The sequence below is a fragment of the Salvia miltiorrhiza genome, chromosome 7 (genome assembly GCF_028751815.1).
Source record: "Salvia miltiorrhiza cultivar Shanhuang (shh) chromosome 7, IMPLAD_Smil_shh, whole genome shotgun sequence".
Taxonomy (NCBI): Eukaryota; Viridiplantae; Streptophyta; class Magnoliopsida; order Lamiales; family Lamiaceae; genus Salvia; species Salvia miltiorrhiza.
This window is the reverse complement of record NC_080393.1, coordinates 3,051,916-3,068,909: the sequence shown is the minus strand read 5'-3', so window position 1 is coordinate 3,068,909 and position 16,994 is coordinate 3,051,916. Positions and strand designations below refer to the sequence as shown.

The window sequence follows — 16,994 nt, the reverse complement described above, 5'->3', positions numbered from 1 at the left end:
GTGAAAGAAGAAGGAGAATTGTGGAGTGAAAGTGAGGAAGAAGGAGGAAGATGGATTTATAAAGAGAAGAAAAAATTAAAAAAAATTCAAACGGTCAAATTTTGGCACGGAAACCGAGGAGTCAAAGCTGCCAATTTCATTCAAAATTCGAATTTTTGATTTTTTTTTATATAGGCGCGTGTAACCTCCGCCCGCAACGCTTACACGATAGCAGACTTACACGAGTAAACTGCTATCGTGTAGGTGTTGCCAATGCTCTTATGCCCCATGAATACATACAAAACAACAAACACGCTACTAGTACCACAACACAATACCGGGACAATGAGATTTTGCTTGGTGTTGTAACTGCAAATAATAAAAAGTAGGTATTATTGCAGTTTTCTTACAAAATCACTAAATTATGGCAATTAAACTTTTAAATTATATGTGAAGTTTGGGGAAATCGTAGAAATTTATTCTATTTTAACCATCGAATACTCACATATGCTAATAATACCACGTTATCTAGTTTAGAATTCTATGGAGGACTGGGACTAAATCATGTGACAAGTTTTGAGTACAAAACAAATTGAGATTGGAATCAAGTTTTAAGTGACATGAATACACGATAGAAAAATAATACTTCGTTATGTGTTGACATGATAAAAGGTCACACAAATTTATTTATTACCGAGTTTTATTAACAAACACTTCTTAATTAGTTAATTTGTGTATAAATAATCAATTCGTCATGTGTTGACGATGAAGCCCAATCTGTTAATAAGACGTTTCTCTTTCAACTAATAAGTCAGGGCTTCAAATCACTATGAACTAGAATGTGGGTGTATTTTTCCTCTCTTTAATTGTAACAAATCTCAAAAAAAATAAATCAATTCGTTATGCGCGAATTGCGATACAGAGGGATTAGAATTTGAGTGTTGGAAATGTCGAATAATTCTTCTTTTCTTGTTTTTTTGTGGGCAGAGAATAATTCTTCTTTTTCAAAATAAAAATAAAAATTAAGAATAGTTCTTCAGAAATTATTACAAAACAAATCACTAGTTCATGTCCGATTAATGCCTTTCAGTAAATATTAATTTCTGAATAAAATAACATCTGTTTCAGACTTTCAGTAATGAATTTCGATAATTCAAGAACTACAGCCCCAAGATTTCGCGGAATATTCTGATGGATTTCATCAAACCGAGCTCTGAAATACAGCTCCAATGCGTTCACACCTGGTGCAGATCACTTCCAAGATTACAGCCTTCGCAAAATCAGGCAGCATATCGCTTGCTCGCAAACTGTTCGACGAATTGCCCCACAGAGACACCATCGCATGGAACGCAATGGTGAGCGGATATTTGCATCTGTCCCTCTATCAAGAAGCTCGATCGTTGTTTAATCTCATGAGATCGAACAACGTCAAGCCCGATCACTTCACGTGCACTGCGGCATTGAGCACGTGCGCTGCGTTGAAAGATGACAAATCCGGCCAAATGCTTCACGCTCTTGCTGTTGTTTCAGGCTGCAATCTGTTCATGCCTGTGAACAATGCGCTCATCGATATGTACGGGAAATGCCTGAGAGCTCAAGAGGCGAATGCAGTGTTTTCAGAAATGGGGTGTAGGAACGAGGTCTCATGGTGCTCGTTGCTCTTTGCTTACACGAATGCCGGCCTTCTTGATGTATCGTGTCGTGTTTTTTATGACATGCCGGTGAAAGTGGTTGTAGCGTGGAATACTATCATTGCTGGTTATGCAAAGTGGGGAGAAGTCGAGTGGTGTCTGTGGGTTTTCAAGAAGATGTTGGAGGAATCTTGCAGCCCTGATCAGTGGACGTTGAGTGCAGTTATGAATGCTTGTGGTGAGACGAGCGAGCCGTGTTATGTCCGTATGCTGCATTGTTTTGTCATCAAAAGTGGCTGGAGTTCTGCGGTGGAGGTTAACAATTCGGCTCTTAGTTTCTATGCCAACTTTGGTGAAAAGCATGAGGTTCTTGAAGCTGTCCGGGCTGTTGGGATGTGTAGTGATGTCTCGTGGAATGCAATCATCGATGCTTATATGAAGATAGGTGATCTTCAAGAAGCCCTTCTTGCGTTTCAGCGTATGCCTGAGAAGAATCTTATTTCGTGGACATCAATGATCTCTGGATACATGAGAAACGGGCGTGGAGAGTGCGCTTTGGCCCTTTTTGTTGATCTGATGAGAAGTGGAATTAGGCCGGATGATGTTGCGCTGGGTGCTACTTTACATGCTTGCTCGAACTTGGCAACGCTAGGCCATGGTAGGATGGTTCATGGCTGTGTGATTCAATATGGTTTCCATGCTCACGCCTACGTTGGCAATGGCTTGGTGAACATGTATGGCAAATGTGGGGACATTTGCAGCTCATATGTAGCTTTTACTGATATAGCTAAAAAGGATTTGATCTCGTGGAACACAATGTTGTTTGCATTTGGATTACACGGGCACTCGATCCAAGCTCTACGCGTTTTTGAAGAAATGGTGGCTTCTGGGATGAAGCCAGACAATGTGACTTTCATAGGTCTACTGATGACTTGTAACCACTTGGGCCTGATCAATGAGGGGCTCTTCTTTTTCGAGTCAATGGCTTCGTGCTATGATGTTTCTCCTGAAATTGAGCACGTGGCCTGCGTGGTGGATATGCTAGGAAGGGCCGGGGAGCTGGAGAGAGCAAAAGAAATAGCAGATAAATATGCAGAGTCGAGTGTTGGCTCGTTGGAGGCTCTTTTTGGGTCATACTTGTCTCAGGGTTATGTTAAGATGGGTGCGGGGATAGCAGAACGGCTGCATCTGCTGAAGCCCGGTGACGAGATGAGCTACGTGATGCTGTCGAACATGTATTCAGCTGGCGGGCAGTGGAGACAGGTGGAGGCTCTGAGGAAGGCAATGGCTGACCGTGGCATCAAGAAAATGCCCGGCTGCAGCTGGGTTGAAGTGAGGAATCGGGTTGTGGCTTTCGTTGCTGGGAGCAGCAACTCTTGCTTGTGCAAGGAAGATGTGCATATGATGCTATCTATTCTTGGATGTGATATGAGATTTCCCATGTCTTTTCCTTCTTGCTGGGATGGGATTACATAGCATTTCTTGCCACAAAAAGATTGTTGAAATTCAGTTTTCTTCATCCTTGCAGAAAATCCAGCAGATTTGAAAGTAAGTTTATGCCAGTTTATGGATTGCCTCTGATTGTTTTTCATTTTACACACACATCACTTTCTAATTTCCTATTTATAATTGATGAAGTGTTTTGGAAGTACATAGTAGAGTACATGATGCTTATAAAAGGAACAAAAATGTATATCATATCTTAACAATAGCAGATAATATATCTTGAATCTGTTTACACAGCACCACCAAAATGCAAATTTTCACAACCTTGCAGACTCCTTGATAGAGCCTCGACAGGGAGGCGTGGGCCGACGTGCTTCTCAATATGCACGTGAGCTTCTGCAGTGGTCCTCAGATGGGTTCGTTCTTTTACTGCTGAGGCGACGTTCCTGCCACATCATGCAGCACTACAAGGACATAGACAGTGTGTTTCTCCGACTTCATTTCTCTTGGATGTTGTCACACTGGCTCGGAGGGCTGGGTGTCTCGAGACCGCCAGCAGCAAAACCGTGTGTATATAGTGTTGAGGAGCACAGCCGTTCCAAGCCCTAAGAACGACGCAATCAGGATGGCGTAAATTGCTGAAAAGTGAAGCTGCCAGATCAAGATCAATGTGGTTAGATTGAAAGATGATTAGAAGATGAGAAACTTTACATGAATTGCTGAAACATGCCATCATGTACTAATTTTTTCTTGGAAATAAATACTTTTTATATAGGGTTTAATTGGTTTTGCAGCAGACTTTCAGATCTTATTCTCGAATGGACTTTACATTGTTTCAAATATTCTCATAAGTTTAAAGATTCATATAGTATGAAACAATTGCTTGAATAATACTGTAACAAGAATCATAAATTATAGAAGTAGAAAAAGTAAAACTTTTGAATGCTTCTCACCAAAGAATAGAAAATGTGGAGAACCAAGGCCACAAGAGCGAATTCAAGCGCTGCGTAAGTCCATGCATACTCTTTCAGTGCTGCATCAGAAATAAACTATGTTAGGATCAATATTCTCCCACACATAATAGATCATTTTGAACTTTGTGGCGTCGTCACATACATACCAACAACAATAGCAAAAATCGACGAAGTGAGACCCAAAGTGAAAGCAAATGGTGCAGAAATCATAAGTGCTTCGGTTTTCATATCCTCGGTCTGCAGATAAATAAACATTCATTAATAAAATCACATATTGAGGGGACGTTTACACGCATATTGTGGGTGATAGATTAGATCGACAGTCATAGGATTGAGTATTTGAAGGATTACATGACTAAATGAGCTAAAAATCGTTCAGTCCATCAAATCAAAAGTATGAAGTAATCAGGAACTGTAAACATTTGAAACTACCATCTTATCGTCTAATATCTCACCAGTAGCTGCTCGAAGAAGAAGAAGTAGCATATCGTGGTAATCAACACGAGCACCACAAAATCTTGCCAGGCACTGAGTAAATACACCAGAAAATTTATTGTAAGGTTCACTTATAATTCAACCATGTGGAGAAAAAAATAAACAAATTCAAGAAATATGTAGAATGAAACATCAATATCTAGTGAAACTCATTGTTTAGTTTAAACTAACACCTTATGGATTGCTGTGTGCTCAATTCTCCGGTGTCTCTTTGAGCAGGTGGCGCTACTCGAAGCAAAGTGACGGGTAGATTTGCGACTTCGTTACCACAGACGTCGCAGTTTCTGTTGCCTCTTATGCGAAACCATTTGATTGCACATTCTCGGTGAACAAGTTTGAGTGCTCCTTTACAAAGGCACTCCATCTTCAGTGTATTTCTTTCTTCACAGGTGTCGAAACAGATCCTGCACACAGCTTCCTCTTCGGGAATCTCTTGATCGTCGTGGACAGAAGCAGGACTTAATTGATCTATCTTGCAACAAGCAAAAGTAAACATCATAAATTACTTGGATCAACACCACTTATTCGAGGCTTAATTATAACATGAGTATTGCATATGCCTAACTAAAAATAATCTTTGAAAAACTATAGAGTTAATACGAGAGCATAAAAGAGTAAAACAAGACGAAGGACACAACATACCGCTATTACTATTTGAAGCTTGGTTTTCGCAGGAGTTTAACGATAAAGATCTCACGATGAAGTAACTCCTCCTCCCTGGCACAGAGAGTGACCTCGAAACAGCAACTCTAGCCGCAGCTTCCTGTGATAAGTCGAAGATGATGACATTTAGAAAAGAAAAAATGCAAAGTTAGTGCTTGACTCATTGTTTTTGAGTAGTATGAGGTGACAGTTTCCTAATACTCGTCTCTTAAATAATGTAAATGAGGAGTGGAGATGAAGCCAAATCTGAGTGCAAGTGAAGACCAAGCAACAAGGTAAGATAATGGATATTCATTCATTTTAATGCAACAAAGGGAGTTGAAGAGAAACACAGAGTCAAAGGCCTTGAAAATCGAGGCCTTCAATACACATGGCTCCACCAATTTTTTAACACCCAACGCTAGCAGCCTTCAATGAGCTTTTCACATTAGTCCAAGGAGGAAAATACTTGATAATTACGACACGAGGTATCCACAAAATTTAGAAAGTATAAAGAGTTGAGATGCAAAAGTACATGTGTTCTTTGCCTTTCACTGAGTGTCCTAGGGGACAAGTACGAGGCAGGCGTTACTGGAACGGAGGCGCACTTTGGCCAAGGCGAGATATCTGAAAAGGTGGGGCTTCCTGGGGGAGGTGCCTTAGAATCTGAACTGAGAAGAGAGCTTCTTTCACCCTCCGAAACAGCTTTCATCTTTTTAAAGCTGATCGACTGAAGGAAGCCCTTGCCACTGCGACTTTTTGAGAAATTCCCCGGCCTTGGGGGTATTTGAAGAGTTAGATCTGTAGGCAGTGTACTTGGCTCTGGATTAGCAGCCGTATTTGTGGACATTCTACCAACAGATTCAGCCTACGTGCAGAGGCAATTGCATTGTCAGGACAAGGTTCGCAAGGAAGATAAAATCTAATTGAAAAGGCAGCTAAACAAGCAGACCAAATCGAGGAAGACTCGTTCATATTAAGGGATTACTAACAAACTTATGGAAGGACTAGATTAAGTCATCAAAATTTACATCAAAAATTGTCATTGAAGAGTTGAGAAAATTGGGAATTCAGAAATGATTCCCAAAAACTGGAGATCTAACACGTCTTCCACATGCCATTCGTTTTGATAAGGAAGCCTTCGACTCCAGTTGAATCATACTCTATTAACATTTTTGTCTTCCACATGGCCATGGCCCATGGCAAAATGGCCATTACCAAATTACTCAAATAAGAGCATTCTTGTCTAGCTAAGAATGGGATATGAAAAATCTGAATAATTGAGCAGAAGATTTTCTAAATTACTCAAACATTTAACAAATTGTTGCTAGATTCACAAGACATAGTCCATGTACTAAAAAGTGGCTAGAAACACAAGATTGCATTATATGATATAAAAGATAGGCTGCATTTTCAATGGCCTAAACTCAGAAGAGGAAAAGCTACTATCAACAATTAACAAGATATTAAACTATTTCTGTTTTTGTTGTCTTTTGAGATGAATATGCATATAAATTGAATACAACATAGTTAAATAGTGAAGGGTTTAGGGGATCTATACTGATATAGTATCAAATATCCCAATTATCTACCACCATTATAATTATAATACAAGCATAATTTGACCACTAAAATAAGATAAGAAGCCTATTCAGCATCACACAATTAGTTCTCCTTTTCTTCTTTCTATTCTAGCTTTAGAGAGCAAAGCAGTCACTAACTCACACACATAGAGAAAGGTTCTAAATTCTCTCTACTTTTACTGAACACCATAGTTTTTAACAAGCATATTACAGCCAAGGGAAAACTACAGACTCCAGCACCAGAAAAAGAAAATAAATAAATAAACAAAGACACCCAAAATTCAACAGCCCATCAACCAGATCAAATCAAACACTTCAACCTCTGATTCTAATCTTGAACGGCTCTGCGTTACATGATAATCAGCTGCTTCTTTATTCACCTCACCACCAGCTCCTGAATTTTCCATACTTGAACGGAAAAATGTAGACTTTCACCGAAAAAGATCCAATTTTTCTCCCAAGAATCAACCTTTTATTTTTTCCTGGAAAATTTTGTAGGATCAAGAATTTCTTTAGAGGAGAATGAATACAAGGTGTATGTGGTGACGTGAGTTGGGTGGGCCCACGTCACAGTCCATGGGTTTTCGTCTTCGAACAGGTTTTGGAATTTACGGGATTTATTCAATAATATTATTTGGATAAAATATATTCGAATACATTAAAGATGATTAAATATTTAAAAAATTACTTTAATAAAAAAAATTGACATAAAATAAAAAAATTAATTAATTATATTATTTACTTTATATTGTACTTTTTTTTATAATTTTAACTATAATTTTCAATTATTATTATTTTTTAAGTACAAAAATTACAAAATATAATAAAAATTACAAAAATTACAATGTGGAAAAACAATAAAATTAACTAAATATTTTTTAAATTTGAATAAATTTTATAATAAATTATTTTTTAAAAAATATTTAGTATTTTGTTCAAATAGCATTGTTCTTTTTTATTTATTTTTCTTTGCCCTTTTTAAAATGATTTTGGAAAAGAAAAAAAAAGTTACAAAATCATCTGTCGGTCTGTCCTATTATGGAATTTATGGCTCTGCGTTACATGATTTTTTAAAAAGAAAAAGTTGCAAAATCATCTGTCTCTCTCTTCTGTTTTTTTTTTTTTTTCTCAAACCATAAATTATATTTTCTGGGTGTTTTATGGCATTTAGAGATGATTTTTCTGGAAAATAATTCACGGCATTGTATGGTTGGTCGCATGCACGTAGTGGTTGCCTCGTGATCCTTTATCTCATTTTTGGTATTTTAATTTTTATCTCACTATTACTTTTTAATAATTTTTAATTATTATTACTCCTATTTAAATTTTTTATATTTAGTATGAGTTTAAGACAACTAACTAAGGTTCAGTAATTTAATCAAAGCTTATAATTATTTTTTATATAATCTTCTAAGATTTTAATTTTTATTAATAAATTATTAGATTTGTTATATAATATTTTTTTTGATTTTTTCAATAAGTTTGGATTGCTCTGGCTTCAAGCAAACGCGTCACGAAAAATAGGCCGACAGATTTCCTTGTTGATTAGTACATGTCACTAAATTTTTTTTAAAAAAAATCTTTTTTTATTTTTTTCTATAAAAAACAACCTTAATTAGTGAATGGTTAATCTAGTGGAGCTCTCAAAATATCTTCCGTCTTCTTCAAGTCACCTGCGCTTGGAAAATAGAATAACTTTTTTTGGTTGAAGGGAAATAGACGAATTTTAATACTAATACATAATATGAGTTAAATGAGGGGTATTTTCATCATTCTAATTGAACGCATCATATATATTGTAAATGAGTCAACATCAAAAAAAAAATTATAATAAGAATAGGAGGGAGTATATATGATTTATAGAGGTTTGAAATATAATGTAAGGATCGGGGTTGTGTGCTAGCAATGATGCTGCCTAAATTTATCTTGGGTGTATTGATTGGGCTCGTTTAGCCCGTCTTGGGCTGGGCTAAGCATTTTTCGGCCCAAATTAATATCGGCCGAGTCTACAACTAGTCTATACATTTGGTTTGGGTGCGCTGGTCATTGCCGAACCTGTTTTAATTTATAATAAATATATGTTGTTATATTAAGTAATTATTTGTTATAATAATAAATTTATATTATGAAGTAAATATTTATATTAAGTGGATTAAATAAAAAATATTAAAAAATAGAGAAAATTCCATGTATGTATATTGATTAATGTTAGAACCAATTTATAATTTATGTACTCGTTCGATAAATCAAATGGCTATACTCATTTATATATATGTGGGAAATATTCATGATTTACAGAAAGAAAACTTTCCTTTTAGCTATAGATGCGGGCAAGAGAAAATTCTTGATAGCGGTTTGATCGGGGATGAGGCGTGACGCATGGAAAGAGATGTTGCTTAGCTTTGATATGGCGGGGTGGCCGATGGAGAGGAGATCGCCGACGATGGCGAGGTCGAGGAAGTCCGGCAGCGCGGCTCTGTAGAAAACGTAGGTATCACAGGGGAGAGAGGATAATACGGGGAGGTGAGATTTGTGAAGAGATTTTGTATTTATCATAGGACACGAAAAATCCTCCAAAATCAATGATATATTAGAATTCATGAAAGTTTCAATATCACCAAATTTAGATGAATATTTAAAAGTCATAATTGAATATCGACATAATTTTGAGATTTTTTTAAAATCTAAATTGAATACCAATAAATATTTGAAATACAAAAAAATCTTATAGATTCTGGATTGAATACAAAAATAATCAATATAAATACAACTTATTAGGGAAGTAACATGCATATATATAAGTTAATTGGATATGTTCCTCGCATTAAGAAAAATCTCATATTAATATATAGCATATGTAAGATATCATGGCATTTAAACTCTATTTAATTGAAGCAGGTTTGAAAATCAAGGCCTTCGTCGTCAAGCTAAAGCGTCATTGGGGAAGGAGACGAAATGATCGAGGCGGTGGCCGTCGCGGAGGCGGAGGTGGCCGTCGCGGTGGCAGAGAAGATGGAGGTGGAGGTGGAGATGGTGGTGTAGATGCAGGTGGAGATGGTGGTGGAGATATTGATGACAACAGTAGAGGACATCACCAAGGTGGTCATGGTGGCCACAACCGCGAAGGACATCACGACGGTGGCGGGCATCATGGCGGCGGAGGGCATCATTACGGCGGGTATCACGGCGGCGGAGGGCATCATTACGGCGGGCATCACGGCGGCGGAGGGCATAATGATGGCGGAGGGCATCATTATGGTGGCGATCACGGCGGCGGAGGGCATCATTACGGCGGGCATTATGGCGGTGATCACGGCGGCGGCGGAGGGCATTATGGCGGAGATCACGGCAGTGGCGATGGCGATGGATTTTGATGGGAGTTTAGATAATCAAGTGGAGGAAATCGATAGTCGTGGATATTAATATCTATTATAAAAGTGTCTTATTTATATAAATTAATTTATATAATGTACCGGTGGTGTATAGTTTTGTAGATATATATAATCCTTGGTGTATAGTTAAATCCAAGATATAATATTATCCCTCCTTGAAGTGAAAATAAGGAAGGAAACTGGCGTTTGTGTAAAATGTGGGATAAGAAAACAAACATTTAGAGGTATAAATTTTTGTTATCCCTTCATTTAGAGGGATAAAAAGCAAACACACCCTTAATGTAAACATGTAATACCTCATACTATAATAACATAAAATTATTAATAATTTGTTATGTATGATTTATACTTGTCTTTTTTATAGTTATATTTTAAGCCTTGTGTCTATGATTTATACTTAACGTTTTTATGTTTATTTATTAAGCTATTCGTACTATTTGACTTGGTTTGTTTTCTTTTCCAATCATTACTTTATAGAAACTTGATTTATTTTCTTTTTGAATAATTACTTTACGTTTATTAAAATCCTTATATAAATTCCAATGACCTTATATATATAGTCAAGACAAATTAAGGGAGTAATATTATAATGGGTTAATAATATTTATGTCCCGAGCTTATGTTTTCTTTTAAACAAATCCCGAATTTTCAGCATTTTATATAAATTTATCAATTTGGTGATGCATGATTCACAATTTGCTTGCAATCAGTTTGAGAATAGTCATCTTTCTATCATTGAATTTTGTAGGAGCAAAAAAATTAATGAAAAATGTTGAAAGTTTAAAATTAAAAAAAATAAAATAAAAAATACTAAAAATTCAAAATATAAAGCACTATTATGCCTATTAATTCTTTTATAAACGAGTCAACATAAAAAATGAACTATACGAAGAATGAGAGGAGTATATGAAATATAACTATAAGATGTGGGTTGGGTGTGTGGATTGGGCTGGTTTAGGCCCGTCTCAAGTTGGGCTAAGCATTTCGCAGCCCAAATTGATATCAGTCTGGGGGAGTCGCCCGACCCGCTAATTTTATAATTCCATCTTTTATAAAAAAAAAATATGTGTTTGAGTTCGAGATTTCTATATTAAGAGATAATTATTATTAAGAATAAAAAATAAAAGACTAAGTCAGTACTGAAAAGATTAGAGGGAAGATTGGAGAAAAATATGAAATAAAATTTTATTATATTTTGCGTACAAAAAATAAATAAATAAAAATTGTTGTGAGTCAATGAGTACAAGATAATGTTTTGCAAATAATGAATCATCATAGATTTTTCCTGACTATATATATCCGCGTGAACAAATAATCCAAGAATATTTACCATTGACTTTTCCAAAACAAGTCCGAGTCAAACTCCGCGTCTATTTTAATTTCCATCTCCTTAGTATTATGAATCATGCAACTAGTAAGTCTAGAATGAAAGCTTTACAAAATGGTTATGTATCAAATTCATTTTGTACGATTACGATGGGTTTGGAGGTGTAAAGAAGGTTTACGCTTTATTTATTATTTTATAGTATTCCGTTTGTTTTGATATAATAAAAAAAATTGAGTAAGGGATGACGCTATAATTTTATACAAACTTATAAAGAGTAGATAAATATATTATCAATATAAAAAAATATAAAAAATGTGATCCGTTTTAATTAATAAATTTATATCTCATTATATTATCCCTATATTTAGAGGAATAAAAAGTAAACACACCTTATGTTTTAGAGTATATAATGTAATATAAATATTACACATATATAATTGATTTTTTCAATTATTTTCTTATATAGAGTTTTTAAATTTATCCAAAATTTATGCAAATTATTATACAAAAATCCCCGTCAATTAATCAACAAATTGCTTAAAAATATACTATTATTGTTTTTTTATTGGAAAATACTATAGTCGCCAAGAAAAAAGCAACTTTATTCCAATAACAACGTGCAATACCTTGTTTTTTTTTCAATTTTTTCGACCAATTATGTGCAAAGTTCATATAAATATATGTATTTTAGCATGATCAATAACACTATTTGGATTAAAGTCTAAATTCAATATTATTACAACTTAATACTAATTCAGATTTGGTAAATATATTTATTTAATCTTATATATATGCATGTAGAGAGACACGAAAAAACTCCAAACCCGAAAGAATGAAAAGTCGAAGAAAGGGATAATAAGTAGCTGCGGAGAACTTACGAAATGAAGACATTTCAGCTTGTATTGTTAGTGGTCAACACAAGTAATCAATACAAATACAAACTTATTAAGGAAGTAACATGTATATATATATATAAGTTAATTGGATGTTCCTTGCATTCAAAAAATTGTCATATCAATAGCATATGTTGAGATATCATGGCATTTGATCATTTAACTGACGCGGGTTTGAAAATTAAGGCCGTCGCCGTCCGGCTAAAGCGTGCTTGGACAAAGAGACGAAAAGATCGAGGCGATGGTGGTGACGGTGGCGGTGGAGAAGATGGAGGTGGAGGTGCAGATATTGATGGCAACAGCGGAGGGGGATTAGAAGCCGGTGGTCATGGTGACCACAACGGCGGAGGACATCACGACGGTGGCGGGTATCACGGCGGCGGAGGGTATCATCACGGCGGCGATCACGGCGGTGGAGGACATCATCACGGCGGCGGAGGGCACCATCACGGCGGCGATCACGGCGGCGGAGGGCATCATCACGGCGGCGATCACGGCGGTGGAGGACATCATCACGGCGGCGATCACGGCGGTGGCGGAGGGCATTACGGCGGCGACGGTGGTGGTGGTGGTGGTGGTGGATTTGCATTTTGATGGGAGTTTGGATAATCAAGTGGAGGAAATCGACATACGTGGATACTAATATCTATTATTATAAAAGTGCCTTATTTATAAAATTTTATTTGTCTAATATATCGCTGGTGTATAAATTTTTTAGATATAATCCCTGGTGTATAGTTAAATCAAGGGGAATAATGTAAATATGCACTATATACCTTATATTGTAATAACATAAAATTATTAATGATTTGTTATGTATGATATATACTTAACATTTTTTTTTTCTGAATAATTACGTCATAGTCATACCAATTTGTTTTTTTTTTTAAGTAATTACTTTGTGCTATATTAAATATGAGGTGGCAAACATTTATACTACAATCTTACTATTCTAAATAACCGATGAAAAGAAAATAAATTAAATATTATATTTATAAAAATAGAACAAACAGAAAGGGTTGGATATCAAAATCTCTCTCTTGCTCTCTTAGCCGTGAGATTGCCACTCCAGAAACAATAATAAGAAATCAGTCCATGTGGCGTAGCCTTTAAATTTCTTTATTTAATATTGTTAATTTATTACAAAAAAATATAAGAAATCAGTTAAATTTTAAAGTCGTTTGAATTCCAGAAGCTATAAAGACGCCGCTTGGATTTTATAATAGAAGCAATAAGAAATTAACAACTCCCTTTATTTTAAGAGGTACAGTTAATTCATTCTCATTCTCATTCAACAAATGCATGATCATGATCGTGAGAAATCTAAAATGGTAGAGAGGCTGTTCAACAAATTGCTCTTTCTTGTTATTTAAAGGCCTCGCATCAAAAAAAAAAAAAAAAAGCCTCAAAGGCCCATCTCTCGAGTAAATGGGCCAAATAATAATAAATCTTGGGCCGTCATGAGTCTAATAGTGTAATGTTTAAATTTATAAGTCCATTTTTCACATGCATGTTTCTTAATTTTTGTAAAAAGAGAAGTGAGATTATTTTTACGAGATGGATGGATTAAATTTCTTATTAATATAAACAATTATAGTAAATTATTGTCTATATGTACGAAAATTGAGAGAACAAATAAATACATGTAAATAATTTTAAGATTTAAACTATATACTATACTAATGTTAGATATAATATATAGTACTAGACAAGTTTCCTTCGAAAATCTAAGTTGTCAAAAAAACATGAATAAATTATACTAATAAACTGGCGAATTACGCAGAATTATAAAAGTTCTTAAAAACAAGAAAGCTATAAAAAAAAAAGGTTAGGAAAATGGTGCAATTGACTCTGTCAAACTGATTGATTTTTACTGGTTTCCATTTCACCGGCTTTAATATATCAAGTTGGGATATATTATTTTCTCTGTCTGTTTCTGGTCCAAATTAATCAGACAAACAAATTTCTAGGTCTGCTTCAAAATTTTAACTAAGAAAAATATTGTTTACTTACAGTGCACACTTCGAAGCAGCAATGTTCAACTTAATTTCTTCAAAATCAACTTGATCCAAGCTAGGGAAGCAGGTACGATTGTCAATGAAAATCTAATTTAACAAACATTATTTAATAAAATCATAATTATATTAAAAAAACGCGTAAACTGCGGCCATATATATATATATATATATATATATATATATATATATATATATATATATATATATATATATATAGGGGGCCGCTCCAATGAGACCCCCTAATTTTAGTGAGATCTAGGGCACGATCTGGTGCGTTTATTTTATCAATCCTATGGCTGATATTGTATCTGGAGGGTGATTTTTTTTCGCAGGGTTCGAATCCTGAAGGGAGCAGAATATTTTAAATTTTGTTATTCATCAGTATATACTGCATTGTTCATCAGTATATACGGCTCTGTTCATCAGTATATATGTCTTATTCATTACGAATTTTTTAAATTTTATTTTTCATCAGTATGTACATCTTGTTCATTAGATATACGTTTTGTTCATTAGTATTATATGTCTTATTCATTGTACTCATGTTACACGAAAAATAGGGGGTGTCACTGGAGCGCGCCCCTATATATATATATATATATGTGAGGCAATAGTCCAGCGTTGTTAATTAATAGGACTACTACTTAATTAAATTGAAGAAAAGGATTAAAGAAATCACCGAATTTTAGTAATTAAGATATGAGCTGACTTTGACAATATTGGTGTTCCAGACATAAGTATTTGTAAATAAATAATTAATTGAGTCACTAAGCTACTTCCGTCAAATATTTTTTTTGTACGTTTGAGCTACTTCAAATCTCTAGCTATTTAATGACTTTTTAATTATGAGCTCGTTATTTCTTACATCCATTGATCTAGGGCTCGGTACGTTTTCATGAAAGAAGTGATAATATCTTGGGATGAAGAAGATGAGGGAGTAGTTGGAGGTATAGTATTTTGAGAAGAGGGAAAAATTGAAAAAACTCCAAACATGAAAGAACGAAAAGATGAAGAAATTGGATAAGTAGCTGCGAAGAAATTACGAAATGAAGATATTTCAACATGTGTTGTTAGTGAACGCAAATAATCAACATACCTACCAATTCTTATTAGGGAAGTAACATTTATATATATAAGTTAATTGGATGCTCCTCTCGCATTAAAAAAAATCTCTTTAACAAAGGCGCGTAGGAAAATCAAGGCCAAGCTAAAGCGTGCTTGGGCAAGGATACTAAAAGATGATCACGGCGATGGCGATGGCGATGGCGGTGGCGGGGGTGGCGGTGGCGGTGATGGCTCGTAGGAAAATAAAAAAAAAGCTAAAGCGTGCTCGGGCAAGGATACAAAAAGATGATGGCGATGGCGGTGGCGGTGGTGGCGGTGACGGAGATAATATACCTGGAGATGGCAACGACGATGGTGGATACGGTGATCATGGTGGCGATAACGGCGGAGGTGGAGGGCATCATCACGGCGGAGGGCATCATCACGGCGGTGGAGGGCATCATCACGGAGGAGGGCATCTGTTGGAATAATAAATAATTAAACTTGATTTATGTAGAATATTCTAGAATTAATAAGAAACTAAAAGAAAGTAATAGAGAATTCTAGAAATAGATAAAGAAATCTAAAGTATGAGATTTGGTTAATTAAGTCAAAGGCGGTGTATTGAAATCACCGACAACCAACAATATATATATGTACTTGATGAGTTGCATAGAAGAAGTGAAAGAAAGCATAATAGTGTTTAATTTGTTTTACTTTCCTATCACTTACACACACACGTCCTCTCACACACTACACACCCCACTTTACACATTTTCAAAAAGCAAATCCTCCATCATTGTAAATCCTCCCACATATATATAATATCTATATTTCCAACAAAGTGGTATCAGAGCCACAAGATTCTACTTGTGGTATGGCGAATTTACAATCGTTTCAAGTCCCCATGCTCAACAAGAGCAACTTCGATAATTGGAGCATCAAGATGAAGGCGTTATTGGGAGCCCACGACGTTTGGGAGATCGTGGAGAACGGCTACGAAGAGCCGCAGGACGAGGCCGCACTATCCCAACAACAAAAGGATAGGTTGCGAGACGCGAGAAAGAGAGACAAGAAGGCTCTCTGTCTCATTTATCAAGCGCTAGGGGACGACGATTTCGAGAAAATCTCAAACGCGAGCACCGCCAAAGAAGCGTGGGAGAAGCTCCAGAACGCGTGCAAAGGAGCGGAGCAAGTAAAAAAGGTACGACTTCAAACTTTAAGAGGAGAGTTTGAGTCTTTACATATGAAAGAGTCTGAATCGATTTCGGATTATTTTTCAAGAGTCTTGGCGGTGTCTAATCAAATGAAAAGAAATGGTGAAAAATTGGAGGATGTAAGAATTATGGAGAAAATATTGCGGTCACTAACCCCAAAGTTTGAGCACATTGTGGTGACGATCGAAGAAACTAAAAATTTGGAGGAGATGACGATCGATCTCTTGTTGGGGTCGCTGCAAGCATATGAGGAGAAGCAAAAGAAGAAGCAAGAAATTTCAGAGCAACTTTTAAAGTTGCAAGTAAGCCCGAAAGAAAAAGAAGAAGGTTCGAGCAATGGCCATGGACAATTC

General features: G+C 35.7%; 5 protein-coding genes across 6 annotated transcripts; 4 read left to right on the top strand and 1 right to left on the bottom strand.

The window, feature by feature from the left end:
- The first annotated feature begins 873 nt into the window (after positions 1-873).
- Positions 874-3,708, top strand: LOC130991629 (pentatricopeptide repeat-containing protein At2g36980, mitochondrial). The gene is made up of 2 exons (XM_057915941.1): positions 874-3,158; positions 3,354-3,708. The coding sequence occupies exon 1, from the start codon at positions 1,209-1,211 to the stop codon at positions 3,084-3,086; it is 1,878 nt and encodes a 625-aa protein (XP_057771924.1). The 5' UTR covers positions 874-1,208; the 3' UTR covers positions 3,087-3,158; positions 3,354-3,708.
- On the bottom strand, positions 3,219-7,386 carry LOC130991630 (uncharacterized). Of its 2 annotated transcripts, none has more exons than XM_057915942.1 (8): positions 7,071-7,386; positions 5,703-6,035; positions 5,168-5,288; positions 4,699-4,993; positions 4,486-4,558; positions 4,177-4,267; positions 4,010-4,089; positions 3,219-3,707 (listed from the first exon to the last, which is right to left on the bottom strand). In XM_057915942.1, the coding sequence occupies exons 1-8, from the start codon at positions 7,155-7,157 to the stop codon at positions 3,573-3,575; spliced, it is 1,215 nt and encodes a 404-aa protein (XP_057771925.1). In that variant the 5' UTR covers positions 7,158-7,386; the 3' UTR covers positions 3,219-3,572. The 2 variants fall into 2 exon arrangements, with proteins under 2 accessions (XP_057771925.1, XP_057771926.1); XM_057915943.1 differs by having other exon boundaries at positions 6,199-7,362.
- Positions 7,387-9,617: 2,231 nt separating this feature from the next.
- On the top strand, positions 9,618-10,124 carry LOC130993049 (glycine-rich protein DOT1-like). The gene has a single exon (XM_057917769.1). It carries the CDS (start codon positions 9,618-9,620, stop codon positions 10,122-10,124), a length of 507 nt encoding a protein of 168 aa, XP_057773752.1.
- Positions 10,125-12,506: 2,382 nt separating this feature from the next.
- Positions 12,507-12,956, top strand: LOC130993048 (cold and drought-regulated protein CORA-like). Its single transcript, XM_057917768.1, has one exon. The coding sequence runs from the start codon at positions 12,507-12,509 to the stop codon at positions 12,954-12,956; it is 450 nt and encodes a 149-aa protein (XP_057773751.1).
- A 2,674-nt stretch (positions 12,957-15,630) lies between these two features.
- On the top strand, positions 15,631-15,915 carry LOC130993047 (glycine-rich protein HC1-like). Its single transcript, XM_057917767.1, has one exon. The coding sequence runs from the start codon at positions 15,631-15,633 to the stop codon at positions 15,913-15,915; it is 285 nt and encodes a 94-aa protein (XP_057773750.1).
- Positions 15,916-16,994: the final 1,079 nt, after the last annotated feature.